The following is a 19,020-nucleotide window of genomic DNA, read 5'->3' as shown; positions in this document are numbered from 1 at the left end:
TGCCCATATTTTTGAAGGTTTTTTTGATGTCATGTTTAATCAGAATTTTGGAAATCCAGTATCCCACATATTTTCCACTTAAAATTGTTACAATAATAATCTAAACTGATAAAGATTCTTTGATCTGCATGAATTAATAATATTGGAAACATTCTGTGTTATGCCCAGCACAGGCATATCACATGGTGAACTTAGTACTTGTAAAAACTGGAACCAAACAAGCCGTTAAGTTGGCTGCTGCAAATCATGAAATTTGGCATTTTGATGGGCCTTTTCTGCACTAGATGACTCTACAGACATTATCAAGACCCAATTAAATATGGACCTAAGTGAGGGCCATGAGTGGAATTTAAACACCTGTGTGCCCGCGTGTACATGTTTGTCAATTAAAGGTCTGTTTATGTAATGCATTGACAGTGCAGTTAATTGGTTCAGAATGGTTACCTCAGTTTTGGGGACGATCACACCAATGTCTGACCTACTAGCTGATGTGCAACAACTTGGGATTGTGGGTTGGTGATCAAGGAGCTGCTGCTTTCATTTATATCGCACTGCATTAGCCTGTTAGAAATATCGCAGTGTTTCATGTACAGTGCATTATTTTTAAATGCAATGATTGAAATACAGAAAAATAAGTTTTAGTTATGTAAATTCAACTAAAAATGCTTATTATAATTACCAAAATATAGTCAACATTCAAGTGCTGATACTGAAATACTTCAGTCAAATTCAAGTGTTAGCAATGAACATAGGTTTCCTGTTTAAGTCATTGACTCATATTTCTTACTCGGTAGAACTCTATCAACAAGTGATGACGTTCAGGATCGAGAAGCTGAAAAGGGCCGTTTGGAGGAGGCCTATGAGAAATGTGACCGTGATTTGGATGATTTGATTGTACAACACTACACAGAACTTACCACAGCCATTAGGACATATCAAAGTATCACAGAACGTATCACCAGCTCACGCAACAAGATCAAGCAGGTGAAGGAGAATTTACTTTCGTGCAAAATGCTGCTCCACTGCAAAAGGGATGAGTTACGCAAACTGTGGATCGAAGGTATTGAACACAAGCATGTACTAAATCTGCTTGATGAAATTGAGAACATCAAACAGGTGCCACAGAAACTGGAGCGATGCATGGCAAGTAAACATTATCTTCATGCCACAGACATGCTGGTATGTACCTTGTTCCATTGATCTAAAATGTAAATGTGGACTCATGTTGCTGAGTCATTAAGCTGTTCAGATTGAATCTCAGGAAGTAAAGTATTCAGGTTAGATTACAGACCATTCTATGAAAGTATGTTACAAGAACATGAACAGGAGTTAAACATACAGCCCCTTGAGCCAGTTCTGTCATTTCAGTGCAATACTATTCCCAACAAAACTAAAAGGAGAGTCTTGAAACCTACCTTATGAATGTTTGGTTATGAAACCAAAGGGTCGTTTTAATCCTGTGCTGTTCCCTGGTTCCTTTTGAAAGATATTGACGAACTGGAAACAATGATAAAAAAGCAACAGAGGTGGCTGCAGGCCTTAGTTTTGAATCATGAAGAGAGGTTCACAGAATTCTGCCTATTTTCATTGGAGAAAGTTAGCCAGGAGTTTACTCACACCTAAGAACAAATTCATTGTTTCTTTGTACAAACACATTTAATTTACACTGCAAAGACAGAGACAGAATAAAACAATCTTCAAATTGTGTTCAGGACTAAAATAGAGCAGTCGATATATAAAAAGGAATCTCTACTATTTTTGATTAACAGCTTTATGGGGAAAAATATAGGGAAGGTTAGTTGGTGGTTATGTTTTTCTTGGGTTCTGAACTATAGTGCCGCAGAAATGTTACACTGCAGAAAAAGATGATTCAGCCCATTTTGTCCACAGTGGCCAACAAAGGGGAAAAAGAAACTAGCTGCTCATTTTTATCCCACTTCGTGGCCTCTTAATAGCCTTGCATTTTACAGCACTTCAGCTGCAGAGCTGAGCATCTCAGCCTTGACCACCAATTCAGGCAGTGAATTCCAGGTGTCCTTCATCCTCTGGTGAATAAGTTTTTCTTCCTCTCCCTTTAATTCTTCTACCAATCACCTTAAACATATATCCCCTGGTAATTGATCTCTCAGATAGGGGAAGCAAGTATTTCCTGTCCAGGCCCCTCATAATTTTATAATCATAATTAACCCCCTCAGTCTCCTCCGGTCTAAGGAAAACATTCCGAGCCTATCCAACCTTTCCTCGTGTCTGCAATTTCAAGCTCTAGCAACATTCTTGTAAATCTCCTGTGTTCTTTCCAGAGTAATAGGTGGTGACTATGAGATGGTGCCCAGATCTCTCCACAAAATTCCAGCTGTGGCCTAACCAATGTTTTATACAGTTCCAACAATACATCCCTATTTTTGTATTCTGTATCTCGCCCACAAAGGAAAAGATTCCATGTGCTTTACTTTACGACCTATGCTGCAACCTTTACGCACTCCAAGATCTCTCTTCCTCAACCCCCCCTTGATATTTTCCTGAATATTGAGGATTCCTTTGTTTGTCCTTCCCAAATGCATTACCTCACACTTCTGAGGATTGAATTCCATTTGCCATGTTTCTGCCCACTCAACCAAACTGTTGAGATAATTCTGCAGTTAACAGCGTTCCTGCTCATTGTGAACGAAACGGACAATTTCGTATCATTTGCAAACTTCCTAATCATGCCTCCCACTTAAGTCCAGACCACTAATCTATGCAGCAAACAGCAAGACCCCAACACTGAGCCCCATGGAACTCCACTGGAAACTGCTATCCATTTGCAAAAACATCCATTGACCATACTCTTTGTTTCCTACTGCTGAACCATTTTGGATCCGACTTGCCACCTTCCCCCTTCCCCCTTCTCCCACATGGAATCTTGTTAAGTGCCTTTGTAATATCCACATAGACAGTATGACACCAGCCTCATTAGTCTTCCTTATTACTTCCTCAAAATTTTAAGTTGTCGGGACACAATCTTTCCTGGACAAACTATACTATCAGAATTGATTCAAATAATTTATTCACCACTGAAGTCAGACTGACCAGCCCTTAGTTTTCTGGCCTATCCCTTACAACTTTTAAAAATAATGGGATAATGTTCACAGACTTCCAATCCCCTGGTACCTTGCCTGGACCTTATAAGGATGGGAGAATGATCCTCAGAGCATCCCCCCTCACTTCCTCTCACTTGCTGGGCTACAATCCATCCCGTAATTTATCCACCTCCAACATTGTGCTTTCAATACCCTTTCTTTTATGTTTCTTGTATCCAGTATTTAATACTCTCCCTCTTTAACTATATGGGCCAAATGCGGGCAATTGGGATTAGCTTAGGGGTTTAAAAAAAGGACGGTAGGGACAAGTTGGACCGAAGGGCTTTTTTCCATGCTGTAAACCTCTATGACTCTGACTCTATAACTGCATTATCCCCCTCCTTAGTGAAGATAATGTATTCGTTGAGAGCCCTGCCCACATCTTCAGCATAAACACATAAATTACTTTGAACAACTCCATCGGTCCTACCCTTTCCTGTTCAGTTACTGGTAAAACATTTTTGGGTTTTGTTTGATTTTTAGCTATCTGTATTTTTTGTAGCTTCCCTTTGTTTTCCTAATTTCCTCTTTTACTTTTGATTTTCCTCTAGACTTTCTATCGTATTAAGCTTTTTGTGACTGTCATGAACTTACTTTTTCTGCCTTATCTTGCCCAGTATTCTTCGGGATAACCAGGATTATCTGGATTTGGCAGAACCATCATTTTCCTTTATCTGTACAGCGCCAGGAGAATCTCAGTTTTTTGAATGCCTCCATTGTTTTAATGCTGTTTTCCCTTCTAGTCGATGTATCCAGTTCACTTCTCAGCTTTGTAAAATTTGTCTTCCCCAAGTTAGAACTTTTACTCTTATTCTGTTTTTGTCCTTTCCTGGAAGATGCTAAGTCTAACTGTATTACAGTCACCAGTTCCAAAAAGTCCTCCACTGCCATTTCATCCACTTCCCAGCTGCATTTCTTAAAATTAAATCTAGAATTGCGGCCTGTCTTGGCCTTGTTACATGCTGGTTAAAAAAGTTCTCTTGAAGGCAGTTCAAGAATTTTATGCCCTCTGTGCCCTTCGCCCAATGTCATGCTGCCATGTGTCTAACGTGCTCTCAGCTCATCAACTTTATTTGTTATATTCCTTGCATTTACATATATACCTTTTAAACTCTGCCAAATTCCTGTGCTGTACACTTTTTAACCTGTGCTTCCTCTGTCTTTAAGTCAGACTGATTTTACTACCTCCTGTTCCCTCCCATAAATTTGACCTCAGGTTCCCATCCCCCGCCAATTTAGTTTTTATCATTGTATCTACCCAAAAGCATCAGCATATCTCCCTGTGAGAATATTCATCCCAGCCCTTTACAGGTGTGGATCATGTGGCTTGTACAAGTCCCATCCTCCCCAGAAACTGCTCCCTTCTATACCAGCTTTCTAGCTATGTATTTAGTTGCTCAATTTATCTATTTCAATACTCATTTGCATGTAAGTGGGGTAACCCTGAGATGTCTTAGGTGTCTTCCTTTTCAATACCCTTCCTAGCTCCCTCAAGTCTACTTTCAGGCCCTCATCCTCTTTCCGACTGAAGTCATTGGCACCAATGTGGGCCATGACCTCTGGCTGATCACCCTCCCCAGAAGCATCCCCTGTAATGGCTTCTTGATATCCTTGACTTTAGCACCACGGAGGCAATGTAACATCCTGGAGTCATATCTGCAGTTTCAAAAGCTTTTGTGTGTTCCCCTAACTAACAAATCCACTATCACTGCCACTGTTCCGTTCTTCTTCCTTCCCTTCTGTACAGTACAGCCTTTGTAGTGCCCAAAGGAGGTCCTTGGTGAGTAATTGCCAAAACACTGCTAAATGCCACAATTTCTGTACTATGGGTAGGATGAGCAGGCAGGCCTCAGAACAGGAATCTGACCCTCTGCTGTTTTTATCTAACACAAGCCTTCTAGCCAACTGGGCTGTCTGTTTCCTGTGGTCATGTTACAGGGCTAGTAATCTGGAGGTCTTGAGTAATAGTCTGGACGTTGAATCTACAACTGAAAGCTGGTATCAGTAATGTGAGCATGAAAATTTAATTGATAGTTATAAAACCCCATTTGCCTCACTGGTGCTCTTTAGGGAAGGAGGCCTGCCATCCTTGCACAGACCAGCCTACGCGTGACTCCAGACCCACAGCAATGTGGTTAACTCTTAACTGCCCTCTGAATTTTTTTCCTCAAAGTGAATTCCAGTACTTTCTAGGACTTCTTTTTAACCTGTACTTTTAATCTTCATTAGTATCTGTACACCGAGGTCTCTACCCTATTTACAAAATAATTTGCCAAAGACCAGATGGCCTCCTTAGTTTTCCTGCCACACCGATCGATATTGAAATGCATTTGGCATTTACAAACCAATTGTGCAAATACAAGGTATTTTCTGTTTTGTTAGTCCTTCTCAGCGTGAACCAAACACCAATCTTTGTTTTCTTTCTTTGCAATATTAAAAATCAAACACTGGCTCACTTTTTACTTAGATGGAAGCTTTAAGACTAGCAAGCAATTTGTAAAAAAAAACACCCAATGCACCAGAGATTTTGTTTACAAAAAGTCAGCAATAGCATGCTTTTAAAATTTTTCAGTGTATTACATAAGAATCATTACTCAACTCAGCAAGCTAATTACTACTACAGGCTATGTACAATTCACCTGCTGTCAAGGCTCAACTTATTTAAACGTCTGAGGGAACAGCATGACTAAAATTTACAAGGTAAATCCCTTTGGAACTTTTTTACCCAAGGAAATGTAATGAAATGATACTGTATCAATCTAAGATTACAATCTACGTTATTCAACATTGACTGGTTTTAACAGACAGATATTTATGAAAATTTTGCAGTATTAGTCTCATTATGTCAAATGGAGTTTTTTTCTCCCCAAACTTCTTTTATACGATGTGGACATCATTGGTCAAGTCAGCATTGTTCCTTATTCCAAATTACCAAAGAAACGATGATAGTGAGCTGCTTACTTGACAACTAAGTGATTTGCCAGGCCATCTCTAAAGATAATTAGGAGGCAAAGGGCTTTGGCTCTGAAGTCAAATAGAATCAAAACTAGGTCAGGATAGTAGGTTTCATTTTTTTAAAAGAACATAGTTGGATCAAAAGGACTTTGAGGGACTTTCAGGACTAGAGGGCACAGCCTCAAGATAAGTGGGGGGTCAGTTTAGAAAGGAGTTGAGGGGGAACTTCTTCACTCAAGGGGTGGTGAATCTCTGGAATTCTCTGCCTGTTGAAGTGGTTGAGGCTACCTTGCTAAATATATTTAAGACGCGGGTAGATAGGTTTTTGGTAGGCAAGGGAATTAAGGGTTATGGGGAGAAAGCGGGAAAGTGGAACTGAGCCACTTCAGATCAGCCATGATCTTATTGAATGGCGGGGCAGGCTCGAAGGGCTAGATGGCCTACTCCTGCTCCTGTTTCTTATGTTCTTACGAATGATAGTCTGGTAGATACATGGTCACCATTACTAACGGTGATTCATTTAATTTACTCACTTTAATTTCCCCAGCTGCCATGACAGAAAACAGGAAATATCTTGTATTCGCAGAATTGGCTTGTAAATGCCAAGTGCATTTCAATATAGATCGGTGTGGTAGGAAAATTAAGGAGGCCATCTGCTCTTTGGCAAATCATTTTGTAAGTAGGGTAGAGACCTCGGTGTACAGATAATAATGAAGATTAAAAGTACAGGTTAAAAAGAAGTCCTAGAAAGTACAAGCAAAGTACTGGAGTTCACTTTGAGGAATAAAATTCAGAGGGCAGTTAAGAGTTAACAACATTGCTGTGGGTCTGGAGTCACGTGTAGGCTGGTCTGTGTAAGGATAGCAGACTTCCTTCCCTGAAGAGCATCAGTGAAGCAAATGAAATTTTATAACTAGCAATTAAATTTTCATGCTCACATTACTGATACCAGCTTTCAGTTGTAGATTTAAATTCCACCAGATTTGAAACCAGGTCCCCTGAGCATCAGCCTGGACTTTGGGATAACCAGCAACACTGTCAGTAGTCCACTGTCTCACTTCTTGGCACTATCCCTGCTGCCATCTCCTGCTTCACCCGAAAAGGTAGATGTGTAGAGGCTGTTTCAGTGTTTGTAGGAGAGTCCAAAACAAGGGGCTGCAAATGTAAAATAGTCACCAGTGGGGCATGTAAGGGGCACTTAAAAAAAAATCCACTAGGGAATTGAGAGTGGTGTGAAAGTTGAATTCACTAGAACGAGGGAGTAATTGTTGTGAATAGCAAATAAGCATTTAAGGGAAAGCTAGGTAAATACAGAAGAGTAAAAAAAAGAGACTGTGTTGATAAGAGGAGATTAGTGGGGAGCAAATGCTGAGGCGTAATCCAACTGTACTGCAAGGCCTATTTCTGTTCAACTGTTACATTTTAATGGTTTTGGAAAAGGGAACTGAGTATATCGTCTCCAAGTTCGCAGACGATACAAAGTTATTTAGACTGACAGGTGAGCAATGTGGAGACGCTTCAGCTTGATTTGGACAGGCTGAATGTGTGGACATCTGCATGGCAAATGCGGTATAATGTGGATAAATGTGAGGTTATCCACTTTGGTAACAATAATAGGAAGATGTTATTACTTAAATGGTTGTAAGTTGAGGGAGGAAGATATTCAACAAGACTGTGGAGTCGTCCTGCATCAGCTGCTAAAAGTAAACACCCAGGTACAGTGAAGAATACAAATGGTACGTTGGCCTTCGTGAGAGGATTTGAGGATAGGGATGTTTTGCTGCAATTGTATAGAGCATTGGTGAGGCCACATCTGGTATATTGTGTGCAGTTTTGATGTCTTTATCTGAGGAATAATGTCCTTGCTAGAGAAGGAGTACAGCAAACGTTTACCAGGCTGATTTCTGGGATGGCAAACTTAAGTTGGTTTGGATTATATTCATTGGAGTTTAGAAGAGTAAGAGGGGATCTCATAGAAACTTATAAAATTCTAACAGGGGTAGACAGAGTGTGTTTTGAAAGAATGTTCCCAATGGTGGGGGAAGCCCATATCAAGGGGATCATAGTTTAAGGATAAGGCGTAAACCTTTTGGAACTGAGATGAGGAGAAATTTCTTCATCCAGAGGATGGTGAATGTGTGGAATTCACTACCACAGAATGTAGTTAAGGCCACAACGTGTGATTTCAAGAAATTAGATAGAGCTGTTGGGGCTAAAGGGATCAAGGGATATGGGAGGAAGAGAGGATCAGGATATTGAGTTTGATGATCAACCACGATCAAGGTAAATGGCTGAACAGGCTCGAAGGGCCAAATGACCCACTCCTGCTTCTAGTTTTTATGTTTCTAACCTGTAACTTTTATGTAATACATTCAAATAACACCTATTTCATTCATGATATGACATTGAATCCTTCACTGCCACTTAATTACTTTAGAAATGTAGGTGATATTTTAATGACAGTTTGCCCTGCATGATCCTACAATGAATTGCTAGATAAGTCTGTTGTGATAGGTGCTGAAGGGTGGGGTGGTTGACTGGATGGCCAGGCGTTGCTGCTCCATCACTTCTGTTTTTGAAGTTAATTGTAGCAGCTGAATATCCTCGTGTGAGGAATATAATGTGTTCTCACTAATTTTTTTTGTGACTGGACTAATTGCTGTCAATACCTTGCACAAACAATGGAAATCAAAATCTGTTATTCTGCATAGCAAAACACAAACTAAATTTATTGTTGGATTCTTCCAGCATGGAATCCTGACCCTGTATGTATTTTTTTTAAAAGTCGTCCTTTTTGCTATTTTTTTAACCCGGTTGTTTCTGTTGAACAAAGGCAATTAAGATGGTTAATCCTTTGTCTGGAAATTATCCCTAGCAAACTCCAGAACAAAATAATAGTTTTCTCAGTTTCAGGAATGTCATACCTTCTTATGCCTAAGAAGTTTCTAACAGATCACCTGGTACAGTACAGACCAAATTCAGAGGGAGCTGCAGGAATTCCATTTGCATTTGAAAAGCTAACCTTGCTAGTGGAGTCTATGGGTATGTTAAGACAGTGGCTGTCCAAACCGACCTTCTACGTGAATGGCACCCCTTTCAATCCATAATGGTTGAGACATAAGTCAAATTCCAGATGCTGGACAAACATCCTTTGTTGAAGTCGCTGTGGAGAAGGAAGGTCCCTCCAAAACTGTCTTTTGAGCAGTTTGAGCTGTGCAGTCAATCTGCTATGTAACATCTATCTGACAGGTCACACAAGTCTACTCTGTCCAAGTTGGACCACCAGCCAATCTAATGTGACTCAACTAGAAGATATTGTATAATTGTTTTCAGAAATGCATGCCAATTTCATCTTGTAACATCAATGCCACTGGAAAAAGCAAATCTTCCAACATGGATCTCCAGCCAGTTGGCCGTGGAATGCCCGAAGACTTCCTCATTGGCCTCTGACTTTGGGATTCAAATTCTCGTGAACTGATGCTCAGTTTTCTTGTGGCCATTAGACTGTTAAGCCTCCCCTCCTCTGTCCCTCTCTTTTACTGCCTGAATGTGGAGTGGGAAATTGGGAACACACTTTCTCATGAATATTGAAGTGTGAAAAATAAATGAACCTTCTAAGTTAATCTTATCTCAAGTTTGCTGGGGAGATATTAGTAAAATTGAATACACAAAGAAACCGAGTAGCTGTGAAAATAGTTCACTGCTTACTCATTTAAAAAAAACTAACCCAAACACGTCGCATTTTCAGAACATATTATACTCCTGGTCTTAAGTATTCTCCAACCTCTTCTGTGGATGGGATTCTCCATCTTGTTGCAGTGAAACTAGTATTGGCTGAGCGCAAATTCTCCTTCCTTGCTGGCAATAGTGGTGGGGTGGGAAAAATCAGAGAATCCCAGTCTATATCTTGAGTGCTGCGTTCAGCAGAAAACATATGCACAGCTTCAAATTATCTTTACTACGTTAGAACACAGTTTCTGTTTATCAACACATAAGCAGCACTCCTATGACAGATATTTGAACTGCCCCAGAGCACATTATTATAATTGCTATGACTCTTGGTATTTACTGTATGTGTCTTTGATTCACAAACAATTTGTGCCTGAGAGACATTCACATTAATATATTAATCCATTAAAAAAAAATGACATACATGAACGTGACTGGAAAAAAACTGGGGGAAAGAGGGACTGAAGAGTTGAGAGGATGATCCAAGCGAGAATTTTATCTGTTACTGATGGTCACCAGAGAATTTTACAGTCTATCACAGCAATGGTGATCACCTTTTGTGCTTGTCTAGCTGACATCTTTTAAATTTTGTTGAAATTTCATGCTTCTGAGTTATGTTTTAGTGGGCAAGGCATTTCTTAGGATTTCCCCCTTGTACGTCTCTGCATGGGGTACTGCTGGACCTGCAACCTTTCCATCTGACACATTGCAGATTGGCTTTCAGTAATTTCCAGTAGGATGGTATGATTGAACGCATTAGAATTATGGGGAGGTTATGATGTTGCCATCACTGCTGCACTTATTCTTTTTGGTGGCAGAGTGTGCAAGGGGGAGAAACCTTAGTAGAGTAAGCCTTGATAGATTGCCATAGAGCATTTGAAGTACAGACATTCATATAATGACAGAGCTGCTCCTATAGTGGAAATACTATACTCTGAATTTTGAGTTGCAACCATTGCCCATCCTCTCCATACAATGACAGCAAGGTTATTAAATATCCGTTCTGCATCACAGCTCCCCTGTTCTCTCTCCCAGAAGCTGCAGGTGTGAGCAGACCCCTTTGAAGTACCCTGACAGTGAGGAGATGTTATTTTCACTGGGTTGGGGAGGTTCTTTCTCCGCTATTCGCTCTGCCCCTTTTTATATTCACACAGCTTTTATTTAAAGTCTCTGAGCCTTCCTGGAATGCTCACCAACCCTTTGAAAACCTTTGTTTTCACTCATTTCAGTCCAGGACTTTTAACTCATTTGATTGACAGCTTCATGTTTTCTACTTAGGCTCCAGTCAGCTGTGTTTATTTACCTTTCACCTCTTGCTTGCATGCATCTCAAAAACTCATTGTTCCAAACCACAATGTTTACACAAAAGAGGAAGTGAAAAACACTGAGCTCTTTTCAAGTGCTTGCAGTATGGGGACCCTTCCTCTGCAGCCTTGCAGCAGCCAAGGGCACATAACCACTTGACCTACCTCCCTGAACCCTTCTGGTTGAAGACACCAGACCAAGGTGTCAGGGTCAAGGATCAGTACACCTTTGGCATTGCCAAGGTGTAGGCCCTGAATGGGGCTTTTAGGAGAGAGTGGGGCTGAGTGGAGGGTTTGAGGGAGGAGAGTTCATATCACCCTCATGCCGATGTAGGAAGGGATGGCTGTGGGGGTAGGATGCCTGTTTTGGCTGGTGGTGCTTCACTGGTCAGTGGGGGTCACCATTTTGGTTTTTGGGAGAAGGGGGAACCTATCTCTGAGTATAGAGATCTGGGCACCCTTTAAAAGTGGCACCCCAATCTCTGAAAAGTTGGGCTGGCTGGCGTGAAGTGCAGGATGCATAAGTTTATCAGGTGGGTGGATCCCTCCCAACCGATATTGCCAGCACCAGTGGGAAACACTCTGGTTTTCCATCTGGCGTATGGTCTTAGTACCAAATCAGGAGAATCAAGCCATCGATGATATAAGAGTTAGTCTCACAGGGCCAACAAAATAAGCTAAGAATCAACTTAGCATTCCTGCAATCATTGTTCACGATGTGGTCTACTATTCACTGGGGAGACCAACCACAGTTTGGGTTACTGCTTTGTGAAACATCTCCATTCAGTCTGCAAGTATGATCCTGAGCTTTCATTTTAATTCTCCAATTTGTTCACGTACATCTTTGTCTTTGGCTGACTGCACTGTTCCAGTGAAACTGCATGCAAGCTCGAGGAACAACACTTCATCTTTTGACTAGGCACTTTACAGCCTTTCAGTATCAGCGTCGAGTTCAACCGTTTTAGACCATATTCTTGGCTCCCCTTATGTTTCTTTTTATTTGTATGTTTCCTTTCTCTTCCTCTGTTTTCAGACAGCTGCACATCTTTGTCTATGAAAGGAAGACCTGTGATCAAGTGGAGGACAGGAGAGATTAAATGACAGAAGCATTAATCTTACAGAGCCAAAAAAAAGCAAACAGGCATGCAGAGTATTGTTTGCAGTTTATCCTGGTTATTCACCTTTTTTTTGTTTCAATGCGATCCCCTTTCATTCTTCTAAACCTGCAGGTTTGGCTCACTCGGTCTCAAGATGTTCAACAACCCTGCCATTCCCAGTAGTCAGTCTGGTGAACCTGAACTGAATTCCCTCAATGGCAAGTGTATCTTTTAATGGGTAAGGACACCAAAACTACACACAATACTCCAGGTGTGTAGTCTCAGCAAGCCCCTGTACAGCTGCATTATGACATCCTGTGCTCAAATTCTCTTGCAATGAAGGCCAACGTACAGTTTGCCTCTCACTGATGAAGAGTTATCCAGACTTGAAACATTAGCTCTTTTCCCTCTCCACAGATGTCAGATCTGCTAAGATTTTTCCTGCATTTTCTGTTCTTGTTTCAAATTCCGGCATCAAATACTGCAGTATTTTGCATTTACCTTTTTTGCTGTGGATGTATAATTTATTTGTTTGCTTAAAGCCTGAAGAATGACAGAAGCATTCTGAATGTTTTTGTCAAGTGCTTGCTTCCTTTGCATATTTGTTGTAATCACATCAGCTCCCTCACCGTGATGAAAGGACTCATCAACAAAGAAAACCTCACCAGGCTTTTCATAAAGACGGTAACTTTCCTGGGACCGTGTGAAGCATTGTTCCCAAAATCACTTATTCAGTGAAATACACTGTGTTCCATGGTACTTGCCACAAAAGATGCACAAAAATATAGTCCATAAATTAAATTCTATGACAGAAATTTGAGGAGAAAAATGCTTTAAAATGTTCTCCTAGAAACTGATAGAAAACAAAAATTGTGTGTAATTTCTCTGTTCTTCAATTTATGCATTTCAGTGAACAATAGTCTTTCCTTCTACAATTACCTTCTTGTATACAAGTAATTTATGCAAGCACACGAAAATTGTAATTAATGCTTAGTGGATTGCTTTCTTTAATTTCCTTTCTTTTTCCCACTCAAATTAATTGGAGTAATTTTATCAGTGATGCGTGCTTCAGGTTTCTAAATTGAAATTGTAATTCCCATATTGTCTTCATAACATTGACGGAGATGCATTTTATGACTTGCTTTATGAACTGAAATATTCCATCGTTAAAATTTTCTAAGGGGACCTGCAGTAAGATGGGTTCCAGAGTCTCAATTCTACTCTGAGAACAATAAGTTCACAGATTTGATGCAGAGTAAAGCTCCCACTTGGGCACCCCCAGGCAAGGCCAGAATAAATAGTTCCTTCTGTGTTCTCTCTCTCCATTGCATTTTATCTCTGCGCACTCTCTTACGAAGTTCCTTCTAAGCTCTTTCACTGTCATCTTCTGGGCCTTCTGTGACTTTCTATCCTCCATTCATTCTCTTGGTCTGTGTCTCTGTCTGTTTCCCTCTGTCACTGCCTCATCAATTATGTTATTTGGGTTTGCCGCCGTTGAAGTAAACGGATGATGGGTATTTGAAAATGTATAAATAGGGAATAACTGGGGACACTGCGGGGATGTGAGGAGTGTTGACACGATACAAAGTCAATAAACTTTCAGCAGGGAAGGCTCTGTCTTGCTTTTGGTTTCACCAATTGGCATGGATCCACTTAGCATTGAAAACAGAGAATAGTTGGCCTAAAGGTGAAAATTGTAAGTAAGATACCCTTTCAGACAGAAAATTGTAATTGGAATCATTATGGAGGGCAGTGGCTGAAACCAATTGTAAATGATGAGGGTGTAATTTTCCACTGTAGCTCTGTGAAACTGAACCCTTATGAATGATGGAAGAATGAAGTGGATATATGGACATGGATTATATCCTTACCAAAGTAAAGGCGAGCACTTTGGCTTCCCAGCAGAAGCAGAAACGGGTCCAAGGTATTTTCATAATCAGGGTGGCACGATGACACAGTGGTGAGCACTGCTGCCTCACAGTGCCAAGGATCCGGGTTCAATTCTGGCCTTGGGTGATTGTCAGTGTGGAGTTTGCACATTCTCCCCTTGTCTGAGTGGATTTCTTCTGGTTGCTCCAGTTTTCTCCAACAGTCCAGTTTGGTGCATTAGCCATGTTAAGTGCACAGAGTTACAGGGCTAGAGAGAGGGGTTGGGCCCAGGTTAGAGACCATGTGGGAGAGTTGGTGCAAACTTGATGAGCCGAATGACTTCTTTCTGCACTGTCGAGATTCTATGATTGTCATTTGGATAATCTTTAAAGATAACCTGCTAAATGCATTTGAGGCATGGTCAGATTTTGATTAAATTTGTCAATGTGGATGGTTATTCCACATAGAAAAATATGAATGACAGAACAGACATTAAGGGCCGAATGACCTGCCACTGCTTCTACTTCCTGTTTCTATATCTAGAAATTTAACAGATTGCAGAAATTCTATTTGGAGGCCTCTGATTCTGCTTGCTTTCAAATTGTTGAATTGTGATTCGAGCATTGAACATGGATAGGCTCCTAGTCTTGACTGGATTTAGATTCTGAGAAGGAGATATGCTTTTGGAATAGTTGTCTGAAGCTTGGGGGGAAAAGAAAACTTGTGACGCAACATTAATTTCCAGCCACTTTCATGGCACTAAAGGAACAATAAGCAGTAATGCAAAAGATGGAGAGTTCAGTGCTGGCTGCATTTTGTGATTTAGTTATGGGCCGGCATCAATATGGGAAAAAAAGAAATACAAACAAAATAAATAAGCATAGAGACTTTTGTAGCTATACATATAACAGGAATTGTGGGAGAATGAACCTGAGGAGTAACTTGGGAATTTCAATGTGACTTGAAATATCTTTTTCCAATGAATTGTCCAAAACAGAATATTTGAAATGACGCATGTGAAAGATCGATCTCAATGGGAAGATGATAATACTGATCACTCAGAAGGAATTGTACTGGTACCAGAAACTGTAGTCCAATCGTGAGTGTTCTAGTTGAGCTCACTCAATTGTCCTGTGTAAGACAGTGGATGTCCACTATGTGTGAAGTGGATTGTTTGATATGTGACATGGATTTTCTAAATGGTGAAGACTGAAGTAAGGTTAAGGAATATAAGAATACATTCCACTTGTTTAGGGATAATACGTTAAGGAGAGTGGTGATTCCATATAAAATAGCTAGGATAAAAAATTTCATCACGACAGATGTCGTATCTGGTGAAATATCCTTATTATTAGAGGTCATAGAGATTTACAGCATGGAAACATGCCCTTTAGTCCAACTTGTCTGTGCTGCCCTTTTTTTTAAACCCCGAAGCTAGTCCCAGTTGCCTGCATTTGGCCCATAAGGACTTTGCAGTTATTGAGTAAGCTGTTTATCAAAAATTGGATATCGAACATAAGGCAGTTTTCAGGCAAGAAATCCCTATGTCTGCATGGATTTCTCCTGGGTGATCTGGTTTCCTCCCACAGCCCAAAGATGTGCAGGTTACATTGGCAATACTAAATTGCCTGTTATTGTCCATAAGTATTTAGGTTAGATGGATTATCCATGATAAATGCACAGCGGGGTGTGGGCCTGAATAAGATATTCTGATGGGGAGGAACTTGTAACGTGTGTTGGAAGGGTCCTTGGAGCAGTACGTAACTAGCTCGACTAGGGAGGGGGCTATACTGGATTTAGTGTTGGGTAATGAGCCGGGGCAGGTGGTTGAGGTTGCAGTAGGCTGACAGTGACCACAAGTCTGTCTACTTTAGGATAAAAATGGAAAGGGATAAGTGCCGTCCGAAGGGGAGGGTGCTGAACTAGGGGAAGGCAAGCTATAGCCGGATTAGGGAGGAGCTGAATGATACTGATTGGGAGGGGTTGTTCGCAGGCAAGTCCACGGTTGGTGAGTGGGAGGCTTTCAAGGGTAAACTGATAATGTTGCAGGAACGGCATGTGCCGGTAAAGAGGAAGGATGGGAAAGGCAGGATTAGAGAGCCATGGATCACAGGGGATATTGAGGACTTCTTCAGGAAGAAGAGGGCGGCATATATTAGGTCGAAACAACTGGGAACGGAGAGTGCACTGGAGGAATATAGAGAGAGTAGGAGGGAGCTTAAAAGGGGAGTTAGAAGGGCAAAAAGGGAGCATGAAATGGCTTTGGCTGATAGGATTAAGGATAATCCAAAGGCATTTTACTCTTATATTAGGAACAAGAGAGTGGTTAGAGGGAAAATTGGCCCTCTTAGGGACAAAGGAGGGGAGTTATGCATCGAGTCTGAGGGAATGGGGGAGATCCTGAATGAATACTTTGTGTCGGTATTCTCGAAAGAGAGGGGTTTGGTGTCTTGTAATGTCTTGGAGGGAGCTGTAGATCATTTGAGGGAAATATCCATTACGAGGGAGGAAGTGTTAGGGTTTTTAGGTATCATAAAAACGGATAAAGCTCAGGGGTCTGATGGTATTTATCCCAGGCTGCTTAGGGAGGTGAAAGATGAAATTGCTGGGCCTCTGACGCAAATCTTTCTCTCTTTGGACACAGGTGAGGTCCCAGAGGACTGGAGGGTAACTAATGTGGTACCGCTGTTTAAAAAGGGCAGTAGGGATAACCCTGGTAATTATAGACCAGTGAGTTTGACATCGGTGGTAGGAAAATTGTTGGAAAAATTCTTAGGGATAGGATGTATAAGCATTTGGAGCGTTGCGACCTGATTAGGGATATGCAACATGGCTTTGTTCAGGGGAGGTCTTGCCTTACGAATCTGGTAGAACTTTTTGAGGAGGTGACAAAAACGGTTGACGATGGGCGAGCTGTTGATGTCGTCTATATGGATTTCAGTAAGGCGTTTGACAAAGTCCCTCACGGTAGGCTGGTAGAAAAAGTTAGGCACATGGGATACAAGGGTAGGTAGCTAGATGGATTGAAAACTGGCTAGGCAATAGGAGGCAGAGAGTAGTAGTGGAAGGGTCCTTTTCTGGCTGGAGGTCTGTCACCAGTGGTGCGCCGCAGGGCTCAGTACTGGGACCTCTTCTTTTTGTAATATATATAAACAACTTGGAAGAGGGCGTACGTGGTGTGATCAGCAAGTTTGCGGATGACACCAAGATGGCAGGATTGGCGGATACTGAGTAAGATTGTCGGGTGACACAGCAGGATATAGATAGGTCGGTATACTGGGCAGATAGATGGCAGATGGAATTTAATCCTGACAAATGCGAGGTGATGCATTTTGGAAGGAATAATGCAGGGAGGAGTTACATGATAAAAGGTAGACCAATTAAGAGTTTGGAAAGGAAGAGGGACCTGGGAGTGCAAGTGCACAAGCCTCTGAAGGTGTCAACACAGGTGGAGAAGGTTGCAAAGAAAGCTGATGGAATGCTAGCCTTTATAGGAAGGGGTATAGAGTATAAGAGTTGTCGTCTAATGCTTCAGTTGTACAGAACGTTGGTTAGACCTCATTTGGAGTACTGCATCCAGTTCTGGTCACCTTACTACCGGAAGGACGTGGAGACCCTGGAGAGAGTGCAGAGGCGGCTTACCAGGATGCTGCCTGGTATGGAAGGACTGGGTTATGAGGAAAGATTGGGAAAACTGGGGCTCTTCTCCTTAGAAAGACGGAGATTAAGGGGGGATCTGATAGAGGTGTATAAAATAATGAAGGGTATAGATAGAGTCAACAGTGGCAGGCTTTTCCCTAGATTGGGGACAACTATCAGGAGAGGTCACGATCTAAGGGTGAGGGGGGAGAAGTATAATTTCGATACTAGAGGAAGGTTTTTCAGAGGGTCGTGGGGGTATGGAATGCACTGCCAAGTAAGGTGGTGGAGGCAGGCACCTTTCTCCTTCATCCCCATCGATGTAGACGGGCATGTTCTCATCTACGCTTCCTGAAGTCGATGACAATCTTCTTTTTGTCGACATTGAAGGAGAGATTATTGTCCCTGCACCAGTTCACCAGATTCTCTATCACCTTCCTGTACTCTGTCTTGTCATTGTTTGAGATCTGTCCCACCACAGTAGCACCATCGGCAAACTTGAAAATCGAATTGGAGGGGAATTTGGCCACACAGACACAGATGCACAAGGAGTATAGTAGTAGCTGAGAACACAGCCTTGTGAGGCACCAGTGTGGAGGATGATCATGGAGAAGGTGTTGTTGCCTACCCTTACTGATTGTGGTCTGTAAGTTAGAAAGTTCAGGAGCCAGTTGCAGGAGGAGGAGCCAAGGCTGAGGCTGTGGAGTTTGGAGATGAGTTTCATGGGAATAATAGTATTGAAGGATGAGCTGTAGTCAATAAATAGCAGTCTGACATAGGTGTCTTTGTTATTTAGGTGTTCCAGTGTTGAGTGCAGGGCCAGGGAGATGGTGTCTGCTGTGAACCTGTTGTGGTAGGCAAACTCCGTAGTGGATCTCCGTAGTCCAGGTGGCTTGAATTGATTTGTGCCATTTGAAGCCCTTAATGATGGATGTCAGAGACAGTGGACGATAGTCATGGAGGCACGCTGCTTGGTTTTTCTTTGGTACCGGGATGATTGCCATCCTAAAGCAGATAGGGATGTCAGAGGTTGAAGATGTCTGTACATAACCCTGCCAGCTGATTCGTGTCGGACCCGAGCGCTCATCCGAGCACTCCATCTGGGCCCGTCGTTTTTTGTCGGTTGACCTTCAAGAAAGTTGCTCTGACATCTGCAATGGTAATCCCAGATACAGGTTCTTCCAGGGTGCAGAGCATGCTCTCGCTGACCTCTTGCTTAAAACGGGCATAGAATGCTCATCAGGGAGAGGTGCGTTGGAGCTGGCAATTTTACATACCTTCACCTTGTAAGGCCATCAGAAGTAAATT

The 19,020-nt window shown here is 41.7% G+C and overlaps 1 protein-coding gene across 1 annotated transcript in view; it reads left to right on the top strand.

Moving 5' to 3' along the window:
• exoc4 (exocyst complex component 4) overlaps window positions 1-19,020 on the top strand; it is a 544,546-nt gene that overhangs the window by 7,198 nt on the left and 518,328 nt on the right. The window contains exon 2 of the mRNA XM_080207649.1: window positions 795-1,179. Coding sequence (XP_080063775.1) covers window positions 795-1,179 — 385 coding nt within the window. The remainder of the gene's footprint in view (window positions 1-794; window positions 1,180-19,020) is intronic.

Source organism: Carcharhinus amblyrhynchos, chromosome 19 (assembly GCF_965287045.1).
Source record: "Carcharhinus amblyrhynchos chromosome 19, sCarAmb.v2.hapA, whole genome shotgun sequence".
Classification (NCBI taxonomy): domain Eukaryota; kingdom Metazoa; phylum Chordata; class Chondrichthyes; order Carcharhiniformes; family Carcharhinidae; genus Carcharhinus; species Carcharhinus amblyrhynchos.
Note: the sequence above shows the minus strand (reverse complement) of the source record. Positions and strands in the feature narration are given on the sequence as shown.